General features: G+C 37.7%; 1 protein-coding gene across 3 annotated transcripts in view; it reads right to left on the bottom strand.

Annotated features, from left to right (window-relative positions):
• Positions 1 to 16,788, bottom strand: part of LOC115210350 (inhibitor of growth protein 3) — a 50,187-nt gene extending 33,399 nt beyond the window's left edge. For all 3 annotated transcript variants that reach the window (XM_029778893.2, XM_029778892.2, XM_029778891.2), the window contains exons 1-4: positions 16,433 to 16,788; positions 16,218 to 16,289; positions 8,874 to 8,980; positions 1,801 to 1,866 (exon numbers count right to left, since the gene is read on the bottom strand). In XM_029778893.2, coding sequence (XP_029634753.1) covers positions 1,801 to 1,866; positions 8,874 to 8,980; positions 16,218 to 16,289; positions 16,433 to 16,460 — 273 coding nt within the window. In that variant the 5' untranslated portion in view covers positions 16,461 to 16,788. The remainder of the gene's footprint in view (positions 1 to 1,800; positions 1,867 to 8,873; positions 8,981 to 16,217; positions 16,290 to 16,432) is intronic.
• Positions 16,789 to 18,868: the final 2,080 nt, after the last annotated feature.

Genomic DNA, 18,868 nt, shown 5'->3' on the forward strand with positions numbered 1-18,868 from the left:
TTTCTCCTGCAGCTGCCTTACTAGGAATATAGCATCAGTAGTACTTTTCCCTGGCACAAACCCAAACTGCATCTCATCTAAACTAACTCTCTCTCTAATTAGTTGGGCTATGACCCTCTCCGTAACCTTCATCACCTGGTCCAACAGCTTGATACCTCTGTATGACAATTACAATCAAAATTTATATTGATTATTACAAAGAAGGCTAATTAATATTGGTTTCAAATTCTGACACATGGTCAGCAATTTCAAGGAAGGGGAGAAGTCAATTATATCCATCCCAGTGTTCCTCAGGTATTTATTTTATTAACTCAGAAAGGATGAAAGGCAAAGTCAACCTTGATGGAATTTGAACTCAGAACATAGAGATGGACAAAATGCTTACCCTTTTACTTGTTTCAGTCATTTGACTGCGGCCATGCTGGAGCACTGCCTTTAGTCGAGCAAATCGACCCCAGGACTTATTCTTTGTAAGCCTAGTACTTATTCCATCGGTCCCTTTTGCCAAACCGCTAAGTTACGGAGACGTAAACACACCAGCATCAGTTGTCAAGCGATGTTGGGGGGACAAACACAGACACACACACATACTCATATATACGATGGGCTTCTTTCAGTTTCCATCTACCAAATCCACTCACAAGGCTCTGGTCGGCCCAAGGTGCACACAGTGGGACTGAACCTGGAACCATGTGGTTGGTAAGCAAGCTACTTACCACACAGCCACTCCTGCGCCATAGCAGCATTTTGTCTGGCATGCTAACAATTCTGGAGCTTGCCATCTTAATGAAGCTAATATTGATAATCACAGTGAAGAAGTTAATCTGTGATGATGAATGGATAATAGGCATAAATATACAGGAGTTTTAAGTACATATACAACAGGCCTCATCCTTAGCCTGTCAAATATATATTTCTTTACTACCCACAAGGGGCTAAACACAGAGGAGACAAACAAGGACAGACAAAGGGATTAAGTCGATTACATCGACCCCAGTGCGTAACTGGTACTTAATTTATCGACCACGGAAGGATGAAAGGCAAAGTCGACCTCGGCGGAATTTGAACTCGGAACGTAGCGGCAGACGAAATACGGCAACCCATTTCGCCCGGCGTGCTAACGTTTCTGCCAGCTCGCCTGTCAAATATAGTAAACCTATTGTATCTGGTTGATATTTTCCTAAATTTTCTTATATAAATACACAATATTTTTGATTGCAAGTACTTTTGCAGTGTTACCTTTATGACATTTTCAAATATAAACTATAGGCAAACAGAAAAATGAAACATTAAATTGTATGCTTAAAGATGTTATTTATATATTTCAGCAGAGTCTGCTGAAATGAATTGATAGATCCACATATAACATCCCAATGAACATCGTTTTTTTCTCTCTCTGGTAAATGCAAATTTAATAAACAAATTTGTAATTAAACTATTGAGTATCATTGAAAAGTCTGTAAGAAGCGAAGATGACCAATTTGTTAATAATAAATAATTGTTAACTTCCTTATCTCCATTTTCTTTTCTTCTTTTAACCTATTGGGAATTTTAAAGGAATTTCATTCCTCAACAATACTAGGTATTGAACAAGTATTTCCTTGGATGCAACCATCCCTTCACGAGGTTAACATGTCCTCCAATTAAATTTTATATACAATAAGTAAATTAATGTTTGAAATACAACTCATTCTTTAACTAAAATAACTAAAATAGTTTGGCAAACTGTTGTAGGGAAGATAATGTCCATGGTTACAAGTAAGGGAGGTAATTACAATTAGACTGAAAAAATTCACTTACTAAGTCATGTATATGGTTTGCTAAATGAACTTTTTCATCTGCATCATCAAGTACTTTAAAGTAACCCTGAAAATAAAAAGTGACATAATATAATATAGATACAGTAAGAAGATGAAGATGATTTAGTTACTGAACATTACAAAATCCATATAAAAGACAAAATCGACAAGCTGTCAAGGTTAAAGTTGAAATGGAGAGTACCAGGGCAGATGAAGACTGATAGAGGCCTGAAAAGAGATAGTCGGGTCAGAAAGTATCAGAGATAATGTAACAAGGAATAATAACAGGTGTCAGTATGCCATACAGCAGACCTGTTAAACACAGGTTGGTATGGAAAAAGGGCACTAAAATAAAGACGGTGGTAATGATGAAAATTCAAATACAAAAATATAGTTATACATTATATGTTAGTTAGTTAGTTAGTTAATTTGGCTCAAAAGCAAATAGCAAGGCCATGTAGGGGGACATGGAGTTATGTACAGAGTGGTGTTCATGTAAAGAGTTCAGGCCACTTGAGGTCAAGGGAGGCTTTGAACAAAGCGGTCGTCGGCATCTTCACCATCTCGTCAGGCAGCTTGTTCCACGGATCCGCAACCCGGACGGAGAAAGCTCCTCTCCTTCGATTGAGATGAAATCGTCTCAGGTAGAGCTTTTCGGAATGACCCCGCAGCCGTATAGAATATGTATTTGTACAGACACTCTTATAATCGTTAAAATTTATTTAAATCTGAAATTATACATTCAAATTATTTATTAAGTATTATAATGTGAATATCTGATATTTAGTAGACATGCCCTTTGCATTTTTCAATGCAAGGACCCTATTAGGCATGTTACTGATCAGATGACAAATATTCTCTTGAAGAATTTTTTGCCAGGTTTCATGCAGTAATCTCAAAAGATCTGGTTTGGGGGATGCTTTATCGTTCTCTTTACAAAGTGTCCTGACCATTATGCCTCAGAGGTGTTCAATAGGATACATATCTGGTGACTGGTTTGGCCGTGGAAGCTTTTTAATATAATTCTGATCCAACCAGTCTTGAGTCTTTTTAACTATGTGACAAGGAGCCCCATCTTCCATAAATAGTCTTCTTTAAACATTTCACCACTGGAGAAGATTGGAAGGAGTCCTATACATGGAAATATGTTTATCTGAGTTTATGTTCCCCTCACACTCCACCAGCTCTGGTCAACCATTGCTCCAAATTGCTCCCCAGACCTACACAGAATAGCTGCTGTGTTTTATTGTTGGCCACAATTTTTTCATGTCAAATTCTTGATCACAGAGTCTCCAGACCCACACTTGACCACTGTTAGAAAATACAGCAAATCTGGACGCATCAGAGAATATGACAGTGTCCCAAAATGCTAGTGACCTCTCCACCATCTCAATGGTACTGTCTTTTCTCTGCTTGATATTGGCTGGTCAAAGAAGTCGCTTCCTTCTTGCTGCTCTGTCATAGTAGCCAAGTTTGTGGAGATACCTAATGGCTGTTCTGGGACTGACATCAACTTGTTCTGTTATGTCAGAGGCCTTGCAATGAGGATTATCCTCTACACTTCTCTTAACAAAGTGAAAGGTCGAATCAGAGGGCTCTGGTTGACCAGGATGAGGTGATGTTGACTCCTTCCACTTCCTGGTGAATTGCACAATCACTCTATTCAACTATGGAAAGAGAGATCCAGAGAAGACTGGGAATGAAGGACACCACCTGTATGACAGTGATGCTCATTTAAAACTATGGCATGGTGTCAAAAGACAAAAACACAAACACATGGCAGGCTTCTTTCAGTTTCTATCAACTAAATACACTTACAAGGGTTTGGTTGGCACAAGGTTTTAATAGAAGACATTTGCCAGGGAAGCTGAAGCAGAAACCATGTGTCTGGGACGCAAACTTTTTAACCACACAGCCACACCTGTACTGTATATATAATGATGTATATAACATTTATATATATATATATATATATATACACACACACACACACACAAATATAGACTGACACTGTCACATTTTGTCTCAGAGAAACTTCTCGGAAGAGATTTTGTGTTACAACACAGAGCTTGTTATGAATAATATCAGCAGACCATCAGACACCAGTGTTACAGCTTCATTTTGCCTCCTCAGTGACAAATACACCCAGACATTCTGCACTAAGTTGACAGTTTAGTCCCAATATAGAAATCAATAAACAAGATATTTATTGATTGGTACAAAAGCTGGCCAAGTTAAATTAAATTAATACAAGCATCTAAAATAGTATTGGATTAACAAATGATGAATATAGCATTTGTAATAAAAACAAATGTAAAATAGTGCAGCTATAGTTGTAATATTTTATCTCAGAGAAGCTTCTATTAAGAGACATTTGTATGTCAAAAACAGAGCTCACTAAGAACAATGTGAACAGATCATCAGACACTGGTGTTTCAGCTTGGTTTGGCCTCCTTGATGATGAGTACCTTTGGACATTTTAAGTCTTTAACACAGAAATCAGTCAACAAAGCATTTGCCAATTTCTATATTGCAATGAAAGTTTTGATTAAGCTCAGCTTTTGTAGTATCAAGAAGTTCTCGGACTGGTTCTGTAGCGCGCCAACAGATGCCAGCATATAGTTGTGTGTGCAGTGAGAGCCAGCAGTGACCTTCATGAGGCAGTGTGCTGAGTGACATCACTGTTTTTACTCCACAAGTAATTAAATTTGTGTTTTTATGACCATATGTATGCTGTAGCCTGCCATTTTGTCATGGACAGGAAGTTAGAACAAAGAATCAACGTGAAATTTTACGTTAAAGTTGGGAAGTCTGCGGCAGAGACATTGAGCATGCTTCAACAAGCTTATGGCAACAAGGCAAGGGGTCATACTCAATGTTTCAAGTAGCACAGTCACTTCAAAAGCGAAAGACCATCCTTGGAAGATGATAAGTGATCTGGAAGACCTGAAACAAGTGTCACCTCCAGAAATGTGGTGAAAATTCATCAGCTTGTGAATGAAGATTGTTGGAAGACAATCAATGACATTGCTGATGTTGTTGGTCTGTTGTATATATCTGTGCAGGCAATCCTAATGTCTTAATTGAACATGCAGCCTATCTCTGCCAAGTTTCTCCCCCCACCTGCTGACCACTGAGCAGAAAGAACAATACAAGATCTTCGTCAGTGTGCCACTGATGACTCATCTTTCATGTCAAGGATCATCACTGGTGATGAGAGTTAGGTCTACAGATACAACCCTGAGATGAAGCAGCAGTCATCACATTGGAAGAGGCTTTTACCGCCATGACCGAAGAAGGCTCAACAAAGCCACAGCTCAATCAACAGCATGCTCATCAGTTTGTTTTTGACATTTGCATTGTGCGTCGAGAATTTGACCCCTGGGGTCAAATCAATCAAGTTCTATTGCAATGTCTTGAAGTGTTTGAGGAAGGACATTTGGCGAAAGCGACCAGATCTGTGGAGCACAGAGAATTGGGTTATTCTTCGCAACAATAAACCCTGTCACCCAGCTCTCCTCACTTGTGAATTTCTTGCCAAAAACAACATGCTATTGCTTCTGCACCCAACCTATTCGCCGGAAGTCCATCTCTTCCTCAAGATGAAAATGCAGCTCAAACGTTGCTGTTTCAACACTGTTGTTGAGATCCTGAGTGAATCACAGAAGGTCCTCTACTCACAGTAAACACCTTCCAGGCCAGACTCCAAAAATGGCAAGAACACTAGGACTAATGTATTGCCATGCAAGGTGACAATTTCAAAGATGATGTTAAAACTTAGGTAAGTTATTTTTTACTAAACATAACTAGTCCAGGAACTTTTTTATACTACTTCATATACATCATTACCTTAATCTAATGTTATTCCAAGTGCTTGCACATATTTATTTAACCCTTTTGATACCAACCAGCCTGAAACTTGCTTCGAAGTCACAAACTTTGTGTTTTAAAGTGACCTAAATCATAACCATCCATTAAAATTATATTCCAAACACCAGCTTAATAACAACGAAGCTATTTTACTAAATTCTTCATTATTTAAAAAATTATTCAAGGGTAATGTATTTCAACAGAAATACACTAACAAAATGGTTAATCAACAGTAACTTTGGAGTCTCTTCTTTACCAATGATCACTCCATCACCACAACTTCATAAATACTTCCTCTTTTTTTTATACTATGATTGCAATGAGTCAGACTAGCTTCTATTGTATTACAATAGTCGCTGTGATATCTTCATTCTTTCCATATGGATCAGACTTCTTTCAATAATTTATTTTAATTCAATAAGTCTAAGCTGTCTTAGATCATTTGTGGAGGTGGATGGCTTAGTGGTTAAGGTGTTGGACTGTTGATCGTAAGATTGTGGTTTCCATTCCTGAATCGAGTGATGTTTTGTGTTCTTGAGCAAAACACTTCATCTCACATTGTTCCAGTCCACTCAGCTGGCAAAAAGGAGTGATTCTACAATAAACCAGGGAGGAATATATACATTGGAATATATACATCAGAGAAGCCAGCCCTATGCTCCTCACAGAGTAATGCAGATTAACCACCCTTAGATCAATTCACTCGTTATTTGATTTAACCTGATGCCACACCTAATATTGGCAGTGATGGCCACATCATAGTTGTAATCATCATCACTCACTATATCATTGTAGCTATCTATCCAGCTATGTTCAGTAGACACCACATGATAATATACTATTGTATAGCTTTTTGATGTTTACCTTCAGCTAAAATGTTCAACTTCCATAACCAAGCAATAAACAGTACAAACTCATATTTATGTTAGTTAGTTAGTTAGTTAGTTAATTTGGCTCAAAAGCAAATAGCAAGGCCATGTAGGGAGACATGGAGTTAAGTACAGGGTGGTGTTAATGTAAAGAGTTCAGGCCACTTGAGGTCCAGGGAGGCTTTGAACAAAGCGGTCGTCGGCATCTTCACCATCTCGTCTGGCAGCTTGTTCCACGGATCCGCAACCCGGACGGAGAAAGCTCCTCTCCTTCGATTGAGATGAAATCGCCGCAGGTAGAGCTTTTCGGAATGACCCCGCAGCCGACGCTCTGGAGCAGGAGTGAAAAACAGCTCTTTCGAGAGGTTACACTTTCCGCTTATGCTTATTGCATATAACTATCTGCAACTTTGCAACAAAGGTATATCAAAATGCAACTATGCAGGAAATAGAAAATCATTATATTCCACAGTACTTCCAAGATTTAGTTTTTCCAATACTTTTACAAAAACATATGGATCCTAACTTCTCGATGCAGAGAGTTGAATCAGTAGATAAAAATACAATGATAAAAAGTAAACCCTTTTGATACTAGGCTCTACAGAGTGTAAGGGTTTCAAAGAGTTCAGTGTGTATTTGTTCACTGCATTAGAATAAGCATAGGGAACAATGGATTACATCTGGGTTGCTGAAGGGGAGGTTATCTTTGAGTTTTGTAGCATACTAACAGTTCTGTGGTATCTGAAATCAACGCTGCAGGAGTATCTTAAGAAGCCAATCCAACAATGAAGCTGTATGTTGTTTACATAGGCTAGAGATGGTTGAGTACCATTTGCAAATGTTTAACTGTTAGTAGAATTTTAAATGTTTGCCACTGATGGCAGTATGGACGTTGTCAACATTTCAGTACTTGGTTGGTTATATTTCAATTGTTTATGGTATACACAACCAGCAGTTTGATTAACCCTTTTGATACCAACCTGGCTGAAACCACCTCTGGTTCTGTAGTACAAATGTCTTGTTTTCAGAAGTTTTGAATTAAAATCTTCCACCAAACCTTAGCCACAATTTATGTTCCTAACACTAGCTGAATAATAGCTAAGTTATTTTACTAAATTCTTTGTTATATTTCAAGTAATTGAAAGAAACACAGAGCATCACAAAATAAATATGGTAACAAAAGGGTTAAAGTTGTCTATCGAAGATTTATTACTATTTATTTACTCTGTAAAATCTTTACTGTTTTGGTGGGGCTTGTATTATTAGGCTTGTATAACCAAACTTATCTGTTCTATTAATAGAAACCACTCTTCTTTAGGGTTAGATTTTAAACTGTTACCAACTTCTGACAGGTAATTTTTCTTTCTCTAGAAAGTTCTATTTCAACCAAGCCAAAATCCTTGTTACACACATGTAACTTCAAATAGAAATGCAAACTACAAAAAGTTAGGCATCAACTTTCCCAGATGGGGCCATGTTCTTTGCACTTGCTGTAAAACAGAGAACAAATACACACTAAACTCATTAGATTCCTGACTCTACCAACTAGTATCATAAGCAATTGGGTGAATTGACAGAGATAAGGTGAACTAGCATCAGACAAAATGTTTTGAGGTATTTGTTTCAATTTCTAAGCCAACTTTGCCTTCCATTTTTTTGTGGGTTGATGAAAAAGTACCAATGCAAAGCAGTAGATGATGAAACTTGAAGGACAGGCATTTGTACAAACTCATGTTTTGAGTTCAAATCCTGCCATAGCTTGCTTGGGAAGTATACTTAACCTATCACTTGGTTGAACATCACCACCTGGCATTCTGTATACTTTTAGTGAAGCCTACTCTGTTGCAAGCAATGGGATATGGTTAATAGTATGAGGATAGCTTCTGCTCTCCCTTCCACCAGTTTTGAACGCTCTCCAATTGGTCATGGACACTACCTTCCCTCCTATCTTCCCATTTCAATAATGATGACACTGACAAATCAAAATCAAGAAGCATTCAGAAAGATTACTACTTTAAAGACCATGTGAATATTATAAATTACAACTACTGGTCCAGATGCATTATGATATACCTTGGTTAGAGTTATTTAAGATAGTTATGAACATACTCTTTTCGTTTGGCTGCTGAAGTTGTACATTTTAGCTGAATAAATTGTCATAACAAGAAACAGTAACTACAAATCATTGTATTTGGTTAAAACATTCAATTTCAGTAATAAAACACAAAGTGTAGAGGTTAGATTTTAGCATAAATGGCTGGCAACAAGTCTTCAACTAAGGTATATTATAATGCAGCTTGACAGGAAGTAACAATTAACATTAAATAGTACTTACTTGTTGCAATTTGGTAAACTGTTCTTCACGCCAGTCAGTGCGAGCATTTGGCTGCATACACTTCTTGAAAAATACGGCTACCTTATCATCTAAATTATCTAATGCATCTGCAAGACAAGAGAGACACATTAGAGATAAACCAGTAGGGAAGAGGACTTACACTATGTAAATGAAATATCTAGGTTTCTTATAATGAATAAGAACAGAAATAGGGAAAGTACAACGTTGGATTGTTCATTCATTTACCTAAACTACCTCACACTAGACTGCTGTGGAAGTAATAGATTCTTTGTTATTATGTTCTGTTCTCACCTGATAATGAGATGTGCAGCTTTCTTCAGCATGTCCAGAACTAGAAGTCTTGGGCATTACATAACAAATCTAATGATACAATACTAGTGATATAATTCAAACACTCTGGTCAGCATCTAAGTAACAAATCATAAGTCATTGTCATAAGTCTAACCCATGCCAGTTTGAACAGACATTAAATGATGATTACAATTATACTTTTTTCCATTAACTATACTAATACAATATTAAACTAAGGCATGAAACATGAAATCTTTTGCTTTCAGTCTTCACTAAAGCCTGTTAGAAAACTGGATGCGTATGCCACTTAATCATTGTATGTCCTATGTATAAGGAGACGTTTTCCACACCATTATTTATAAGTATATGCTGATGCCCTGGTGCTCAGTTTTATGGAGAAAATGTTATTTAAAGAATTTTGTGGAACTCCTCTAAGTTAAGTACATAATTAGACATAACTAAATTAGATCATAATATATAATTGATGCATACACAAACACACAGCAAGCTTCCACAGTTTCTGCTTACTAAATTTGTTCACAAGGCATTGGGTGGCCTAGTGCTAAAGTAGAAGACAAGGTGCTGTCCAGTAAGACTGAACCCAAAACCACGTGTTTGCAAAGCAAACTTCTTAATCACACAGCTCTCTCACTCTTTCTCTCTCTCTCTATATATATATCATCATCATCATCATCATCATCATCGTTTAGCGTCCGCTTTCCATGCTAGCATGGGTTGGACGGTTCTACTGGGGTCTGATGAAGCCTTCTGGCTTCATCAGGCCCAGTCAAATCTGGCAGTGTTTCTACGGCTGGATGCCCTTCCTAACGCCAACCACTCCGTGAGTGTAGTGGGTGCTTTTTACGTGCCACCCGCACTGGTGCCAGACAGAGCTGGCAAACGGCCACGAACGGATGGTGCTTTTTATGTGCCACCGGCACGAGGGCCAGGCGAGGCTGGCAATGGACACGAAACGGAGCGGTGCTGGCAACGGTCGCGAAACAGAAAGTTCTCTTACATGCCACCGGCACTGGTAACACATCTGCAATTTCCATTGATCGATTTCCATTCTGATCGTCACTTGCCTCAACGGGTCTTCACAAGCAGAGTTTTGACATGCCACCGGCACTGGTAGCACATCCGCAATTTCCATTGATCGATTTCGATTCTGATCCTCACTTGCCTCATCACGTCTTCACAAGTAGAGTTTTGTGTCCCAAGAAGGGAAGGTATGCATACGTAGGCTGGCTCCATCCCATGTAGAAGGCCACGGGTTATGGACTCACTTGTCCTGCCGGGTCTTCTCGCGCACAGCACACTTCCAGAGGTCTCGGTCTCTAGTCATTTCCTCAGTGAGACCTAAAGTTCGAAGGTCGTGCTTCACCACCTCGTCCCAGGTTTTCCTGGGTCTGCCTCTTCCACAGGTTCCCTCAACCGCTAGGGTGTGGCACTTTTTCACACAACTATCTTCATCCATTCTCGCCACATGACCATACCAGCGCAAACGTCTCTCTTGCACACCACAACTGATGCTTCTTAGGTCCAGCTTTTCTCTCAAGGTACTTACACTCTGCCGAGTGTGAGTACCGGCATTACACATCCATCGGAGCATACTGGCTTCATTTCTAGCGAGCTTACGCATATCCTCAGCACTCACGGCCCATGTTTCACTGCCATGTAGCATGGCTGTTCGTACACACGCATCATACAGTCTGCCTTTCACTCTGTGCGAGAGGCCTTTTGTCACCAGTAGAGGTAAGAGCTCTCTGAACTTTGCCCAAGCTATTCTTACTCTAGCAGTTACACTTTCAGCACACCCGGCCCCGCTGCTGACTTGGTCACTTAGGTAACGGAAACTATCAACTATTTCTAGTTTTTCTCCCTGGAAAGTGACGGAAGTTGGTCTCAGAGCATTTTCAGTGTTTATTGTTCCTGAGCATCTGCCACATACAAAAACCATCTTCCTAGTTAGCCTTCCTGTGACATTGCTGCATCTCTTATGTGTCCATAGCTTACACTTGATGCATCTTATAGAGTTTCTACCTACACCTTTTCTACAGATCGAGCAGGGCCATCTACCTGAAGGTGTTTGTGATTTGTCTACCTTCCTACTGATTACGACTTTGGTTTTAGCTAGATTGACTCTGAGGCCCTTCAATTCTAATCCTTGTTTCCACACCTGAAACTTCTCCTCCAGTTCTGATAGCGACTCAGCAATTAGAGCAAGGTCATCAGCATAGAGGAGCTCCCAAGGGCATCCTGTCTTGAATTCCTCCGTTATTGCCTGGAGGACTATGATAAATAGGAGGGGGCTGAGTACTGAGCCTTGGTGGACTCCTACCTCTACCCGGAATTCTTCACTGTACACATTTCCAACCCTCACCCTACTAGCGGCGTCCCTGTACATGGCCCGCACAGCTCTCACTAACCATTCATCTATCCCTAGTTTCCTCATTGCCCACCAGATAAGGGATCGGGGGACCCTGTCGAAGGCTTTCTCCATATCAACAAAAGCCAGGTACAGGGGCTTATCTTTGGCTAGGTATTTCTCCTGCAGCTGCCTTATATATATACACACACACAGTTATTCTTACATAATACCTGTAAATATAAGAGGACTTGGTGTAATCTAAACTTAGATAGCTTTCAGTTTGTAATATAATATTCATTATGTCATGCAAGTGAATTCTGTTCCTAAATATTTTGTTCAAAATGATTCTTATCAAATCTGTTTTGGTTGAAACCTATACTGGGAATCTTCTATTAATTCTCTTTTCCCTCCTAATCTACATTACATATATTCAAAAATCTTACAACCGTCTCTATCTGTCAATAAATTTATTGTTCAGTTGTTTTTCAACTGATGCTCAGTAATTCTTGAATGTTAAAAAACTCTGAATCCATTGGGTCTTGCTTAACTCACTCTGTAACACCAGTTCAGTCAAAGCAGGTACCTTTGCAGCCACATCTACACCACTACTCTGGTCAGTAGTCCAGTTGCTGACCAGAGTAGATGTCGAAGTAGCTGAACAATCATGTAACATAATGCTTCAAACCCAGAAATAAATTTACATTTGGTCCTTTGGCCTGCTAGAAATAGCAATCAAATCACATCAAATCAACTTAAAAAGGCCACATACACAATACTCAGATAAAATATATGCACTATGTGTGAATAAAAGATAGGATGGTCATAGCTTGAACAGGGCTGACCTGGGAATAAATAACAACTATAACATCACCTGAAAGAACAGGTGATACCATGATCTGAGAGTGTATCTGTCTTGATTCCAAAGCAGCAGTGAGGATTTGCCAGTCTAATCCTCAAATTTCTGTCAATTTCTACTTTAGGACAAAAATGACTCACATAGAAGAAAAGCAACTTTGAATATGACTGATATGAGATAAAGACATTGGATACAGCAAAATAACTTATCTAAAGATGGTTTACATAGTAAATATATCTGACTCACTCTGTTACTGCAGTAAACTTTACTCCAAATCTTTTGAAATAGTGAACCATACACACATAGATATACTATATAATAAATATGGTCAAAACTCACTTGGCTTGAACACATAGTATATACATAGATTATCATCATTGTTTTATGTCCACTTTCCATGCTGTCATAGGTTGAACAAGTCATATCACCTGAGTTTGTCAGATGTCTAGAATGGTATCCCAAAAATGGGCTACATTAGTCACAGGAAGGCAATGAACTGTTATATACTCGCCATGATAGATCGCTAGCCACTAAACCTTTTTCTATTTTCTCTCCCTGTTTATTTCTGTGTTCCTTTCTGTCAAAGAGCATAGGCTCGAAACGTGTAAGACCTTCTCACTTCCCGAGTGTTAAACTAATAATCTGTTTGTTGTTTACACACCCGTCTTTGTCTTTTTGTAAATTCTCACTATATATATATATATATAGTTACAAGAAGTTCTACCTAGTTTTATTCCATTAAATGGGTAACAGACAACTGGCAATCTCATAAGATCTGGAATCTATTTCTAGTGAATTAAGACAGTATTAAAGAGCCTTATCTTAGTGATATGATATAAATGCTGAGGTGGGTTTTTTAAATCAAACTTTTGAACTGTCTGAGATAGGTCTCAAAACAACCAGCCTTCTACATGTAACAGAAAGCAGGGATTACGATGAGTATCCAGATTGGCCTCAATAATTGGCAGCACCAATCATAGGATGATGAATTGCATATTTTGAAGCAAAGGCAAACTGATCAAAGATAGAAAAAAAATCCCACAGAATATATTGAAAATATTTTACAGAATCTAGTTCAAAACCTTATCTTCCAGTATTTGAGCGTTTGGAGAGAAAAAAAAAAGTAAAAAACAGCACCAGCATATTTATTGAGGGATTTCTATCAAAAAGGTAAACAATTGAAATTCATATTTATGATACTGCAGAACTTTTCTGTTGTTGCTATTGTCACCAGAAAACTGACCCAAAAAAACCTACCTACTGACTATAGGATTCTCATGTGAAATGGTTTGTCCTTTTACAGACACTGGTAAGTATGTAAATCAATATGAATTCAATAGCCTAACTTGTAGCCAAAATTCCTATATAAACCTTAACAACTCTTGAAATGACTTTATAATTGACAGAAAGCTTGAATTTTATTAGTGTCTTCCTCCCATTTTTCCAACTAACACACAATAACTATAAAAAAGATAACATAAACTAGCCAATGGATACAGAATTATAAGTTTTAATAAACACAAATTAGCAGAAGTGCTATTTAATATAAACTCAGCAAGGGATGAAAAGGAAAATTAACATATTGACACACAACACTGTGCAGTCACTGCATTTGATAAGACCCTAAAGGGCTTGTTCCTAGTCAGTCTACCAGTGACTCCAAGTGACACTGGCAGATATCTATGTAGCATTGCTATGCAACAGGATGACACTATGCTTATGCAAGATAGAGATGTGCTAGGAGTTAGTCTCTACCACCTAAATTGCATCTAAGTAAATATGGCACAATGCAATACAGGACAGGGGTGTAAGAGTAGGTACTCAATAGGTATTGTACTATTAATAATAAATGGCAAGGTCAAAGCCAACTCATGTCAGCACAAGAACATATGATGCTGTGTTGTATAGCTCAAGTGAAAACATTCGCTCTGCAGCAGTTATTTAAATCCAGACAAACAGAAACATTTCCAAGACACTTAACACAACAGACTGTACAGACTTAGTACTATTTGGTTTCTGAGTATATATACTGGTCATGGTACTAGTACATATAACATTTGTGTACCCACTGAGGCCAAGTTTATGAGATTGACCAGCCCACACTAAGTGATTTCTTCCTTGTAGTGTCTATTATTAATTTCAATTTTTTTTCAAAACTGTTCAATAATACATAGCTGGTCAAAGATCTAATCTTACTAGGTTGTATATTCGGGTGGTATTACGTGTGTATTGTACACCTACCAAAAATGGTAAATTCCTCATAATATAATCATGAAACATGATGGGGAAACTAATTTGTGTCCACTGCTAAGAAATATTATCTCAGGTGTTGGTAGTGCAGACGGACAGGATAATGGAAATGTGCCAAGAATAAGGACCACAGGGTGAAAGAAATTCCTACATTATTTAAGTCTGTATAAATTCGATGGAAATTTTTTAACTGAAGCTGATTTTCTAAATATTTCTGCTCTTACAATATGTTCATAATTTCTTTTTAAATTTGACAATGCATTCACAAACAAAATTTTAACTAACGCCTACTTTTGAGTACTACACATGCCCAAATAATTAAATTCAGCACAACTACCATATACCACTGGACCTTATTGCCTTCACTAGAATACACATCTGTTTCCAACAGTTCATCCCCTTATAATTTCCTTTAACTACACTGAACCTTACAGAATTATGTTTATCTTTTCAGACGAAAGGATCAAAACCTGAAGAGAGGCCCCAGTGAATAATGTTTCACCCGCTACACACTGTTAATAATAATAATATCGATATGTTTACAAAATCAATACATACATTCATCGTTGTTAACAGAAAATACAATGATTTTGCAGTCCGAAACACGTGAGTTTGTTTACAAACAGCGTACACCCAGCCCCTTGCACTTCATGCCTCCTCAATCTTCCATTAACACAAAGCATTAATAATATAAATATACATATATATATATATGTATATATATATACACTTAAACACAAATGCCAGTGTGAATTACTATCTGTAGCATTAAATTATATACTTTTTGTAAATATATATATATAGATACATACATACGTGCAATGAAAATAGTCTAAAACATCTGTAAATCTGCAATGCATATACAAGGGTTGCATAATATATGCAGCAGATTCACATCATATTATATATTTATATATATATGTATGTGTCTTATATATATATATATACGTTACAGCAGTAGTAAGAAATGTTCGGTTGGAGAGAAGTGGTCTTTAATTGTCCTACCGCTGCCGCCGCCACCACCACAATCCTATGACAAGGCAGTGCGCTGCCGTCCACCCACCGCCGCCGCCGCCTCCTCCTCCCCCGTCGTCATCACTGCTCTCCACGTGATCATTCCAGTTTCTGGCTAGCTTACTTTCACATTATCACAACATGCACGCAACACGGTCGTACGAGTATTTTTTAGCGGGACACAAGTGACCAGAGGATGGAGAGACAGGACAAGGCGGGGGGGGGGGCAGACAGACCAGACAGACAGTATCGCCAACACCTGTCGTGTATAGAATATAGAGGAAGATAGATAGATAGATAGATAGACAAGTAAATGAAGTGAGAGAGAAAAATCAGCGCTGATCAGTCTCAGTCGACGACTAAAAAGCTTCGGCAATTACTACGGCACCTGCTTCGTCAGTTTTTACACAATAGTATTCAAAGTTTCGAGCAAGGGCGGCGGCGGCGCCACACACCAACTGAGAGAGAGAGTCATACATGGTCTAGATGGTGAGAGTGTGTGATGTATGTATGTGTGTGTGTGTGTGTGTGTGTGACTTACTCTGTACTTGCAGATCCATCTCCCTCATTTCGGTCAGGCGGTCTCGCATCTCCATCGGCAAATTCTCAATCACTGCAAAAAGGACGAGAAGCAGATATTAGTCTGTAGAGGAAATATTTTATTGAGACAAATTAAGAGAGATGACGGTGCTAGCCGAACGTCAAGGCACTGTAGGACGAGAGCAGGAGGAGGTGTTGGCATGGGCCTGAACCTACCTTCCAGATAATCTTCCAGGTACAACATTTTGCCCACAACACACAGAACACCTCGTGCACAAAATGTCTTCCGTCTACGTTCTGCCAAGCCGTCGGTGTAAAACGTTTTCTGATTGGTCCTTTACTTCCTCTACCATATAAGCTGGCGAGTTGATTAATTTGTTGCAAGAGGAATAAAATAGTGTTGCGACATTTTATACTGTTGTTCATTAGTGAAATATATAGTAAAGATCTACTAGAATTATTCGTATTCGATACTTATAGCCATCGCGACTGTAAGACTTCTAAACAAAATAGTGACGAATCCACGAATGGTCGCCGTCGACACATCACTTCCAGCTGACTTCCAACACAGCCAATATATAGCTCCGCAGTAAATAATATTTTCTCGCCAACATTAAAATCTACTGTCGACTTTCATTGATTTTATTTAAATTCAAAATAAATTTCGTAATTTAATAATATAAAGAAATTAAGTTACAGTCTACCCAGTGTATATATTTATATTTATATAGGGACCTAGATATATGAAATGACTAGATCTGAAATAATTTTAACTGTAGTGTGCCACATTGAATACGTATATCGACATAGTTTTTTGCATTAGCAAAAATTCTAACAAAAGCACATATTTAGAAGGAAGGATGTAGTGATTCAATCATCAGTAGTATTTCACTGATATTTTATTTTAATAATACGCTAAGTTGAAAGACAAGGTCGTCCCTTCTGTAGGATTTAATGCAGAACATAAAGGGACATAACTGAATATGACACTGTACTACCAAGTACTTAATTAAAACCAATTAGTGGAGAGAGATCCGTTAAACTTTAAAAACACCTAATTAAATTCGAACATTTTAAAATAATTGTGTAGCGTTGAAAAATTATAAACGTGAACAGTTTATAATTTATGCTGATATTATTCAATAATTAGTAGGTTTTGGTTGTTGTTTTTTTAAGTTATAAAATGCATTTATTGGTATTTCATCCCACCCCACCAAATAATATTCAATAATGAACATATCTCAATATGCATGACAGACGGCCTATTTTAGGACATGAAACATTCGATTAACTACATCAACACATAAAACTGTGTTCAAACTCTACTGGGGTCGATAAAATAATAAAAATAATTATCGACCTCAGAAGGCTACAAATTTCGGGGATGGTATAGTGGCTGAGATTTGCTAGTCTATTTTCTCGACTCCATATGACTGACAGATCAAGATGATGTTAGGGGGATTTGAACTCAGAATGTAACGCACTGCCAAACCTTTATTTTGATTAAAATTTAAATAATTTTAGTGTTTTACGAATATAAAATAAAACCAAATCGTCTCTATCTGTAGGTCAGTTTATATTACTATATAAAACAAATTAAATACTTGTATAAAACAAAACGAATTATGTTACAAATTTCAATTCGCAATCAGATTGGAGTAGCAGTTCCAAATACGCCAGTAGTTAATTTCAGGTCAACTCTGATGGAGAATACCTGTTTAATTAAGATATTCCAGTCATGACTATTTCGTCTGTTATTACACTTTTTAAAGTATGTTATCTAAGACAAACATATTTAATATTCTTATTTTTATTAGAACGGTGGGATGTAATTTGAGGGAGATTTGACTACTTTCTCTAACAAGTCGAACGACTCGTTGTGTCATAGTAGTCTTAAAGTGGCAAACATACGGACTTTATTTAAAATCTCAGTCATTTTCGAGATTCAATGTGACGAAATTGTGTAGAAAGTATTTTATTCTGAATAATGGATGGGAGATGATAAATAAAGACCTATTCCGGTGAGGATACTAAGAAATTGTGACATTCGAGACTTTTCCAAAGGCACTAGCTAAGTAAATTCAAACATGCCAAAAGAGAATTTAAGGCATATTGTAAACATGGTTCATTGAATACTAACTACCACGCCTTCGCGGTTTTCTGGGTAATGAAAGTGTTATATAACATTCTTTATCTAGAAGCAATGCCTCAGTTATATAATAGGATACTGGCTTTGAATTGCAATGTCATTTTTCTTCTTCTGAAGGACATGTGAGATTCAAACGCAGTAAAATCTATTTAGTTTATTCTTGTTATATAGAAACAGCTACAGGCATGAGCGAACATTTTGTTACGAATACAAAGGACGTTACGATTTTATATTTTTATAAGAGACCATTGTATGAGAGTAAATGTGTTTCTTGTAAGCTGTTGTCTAGATTTTTATGTCTGATGACTCAATAAATGTCTGAAGACGTCTGATGTTGCTGGAATTGGCGTTCATTTGTAGATTTTGTGCCTGTAGGTTAAGACATGAGCAACAAAAAGATTAAAAACAAAAATTTCGTGAAAGAAACGATTTTGAGGGAAGGTCGTTAGGTGAATATTCTGTTCGGCATTTTAGAAGCTCAGTATTTGATAATAATTTCTGTT

This window comes from Octopus sinensis, linkage group LG4 (genome assembly GCF_006345805.1).
Source record: "Octopus sinensis linkage group LG4, ASM634580v1, whole genome shotgun sequence".
NCBI classification, from domain to species: Eukaryota; Metazoa; Mollusca; class Cephalopoda; order Octopoda; family Octopodidae; genus Octopus; species Octopus sinensis.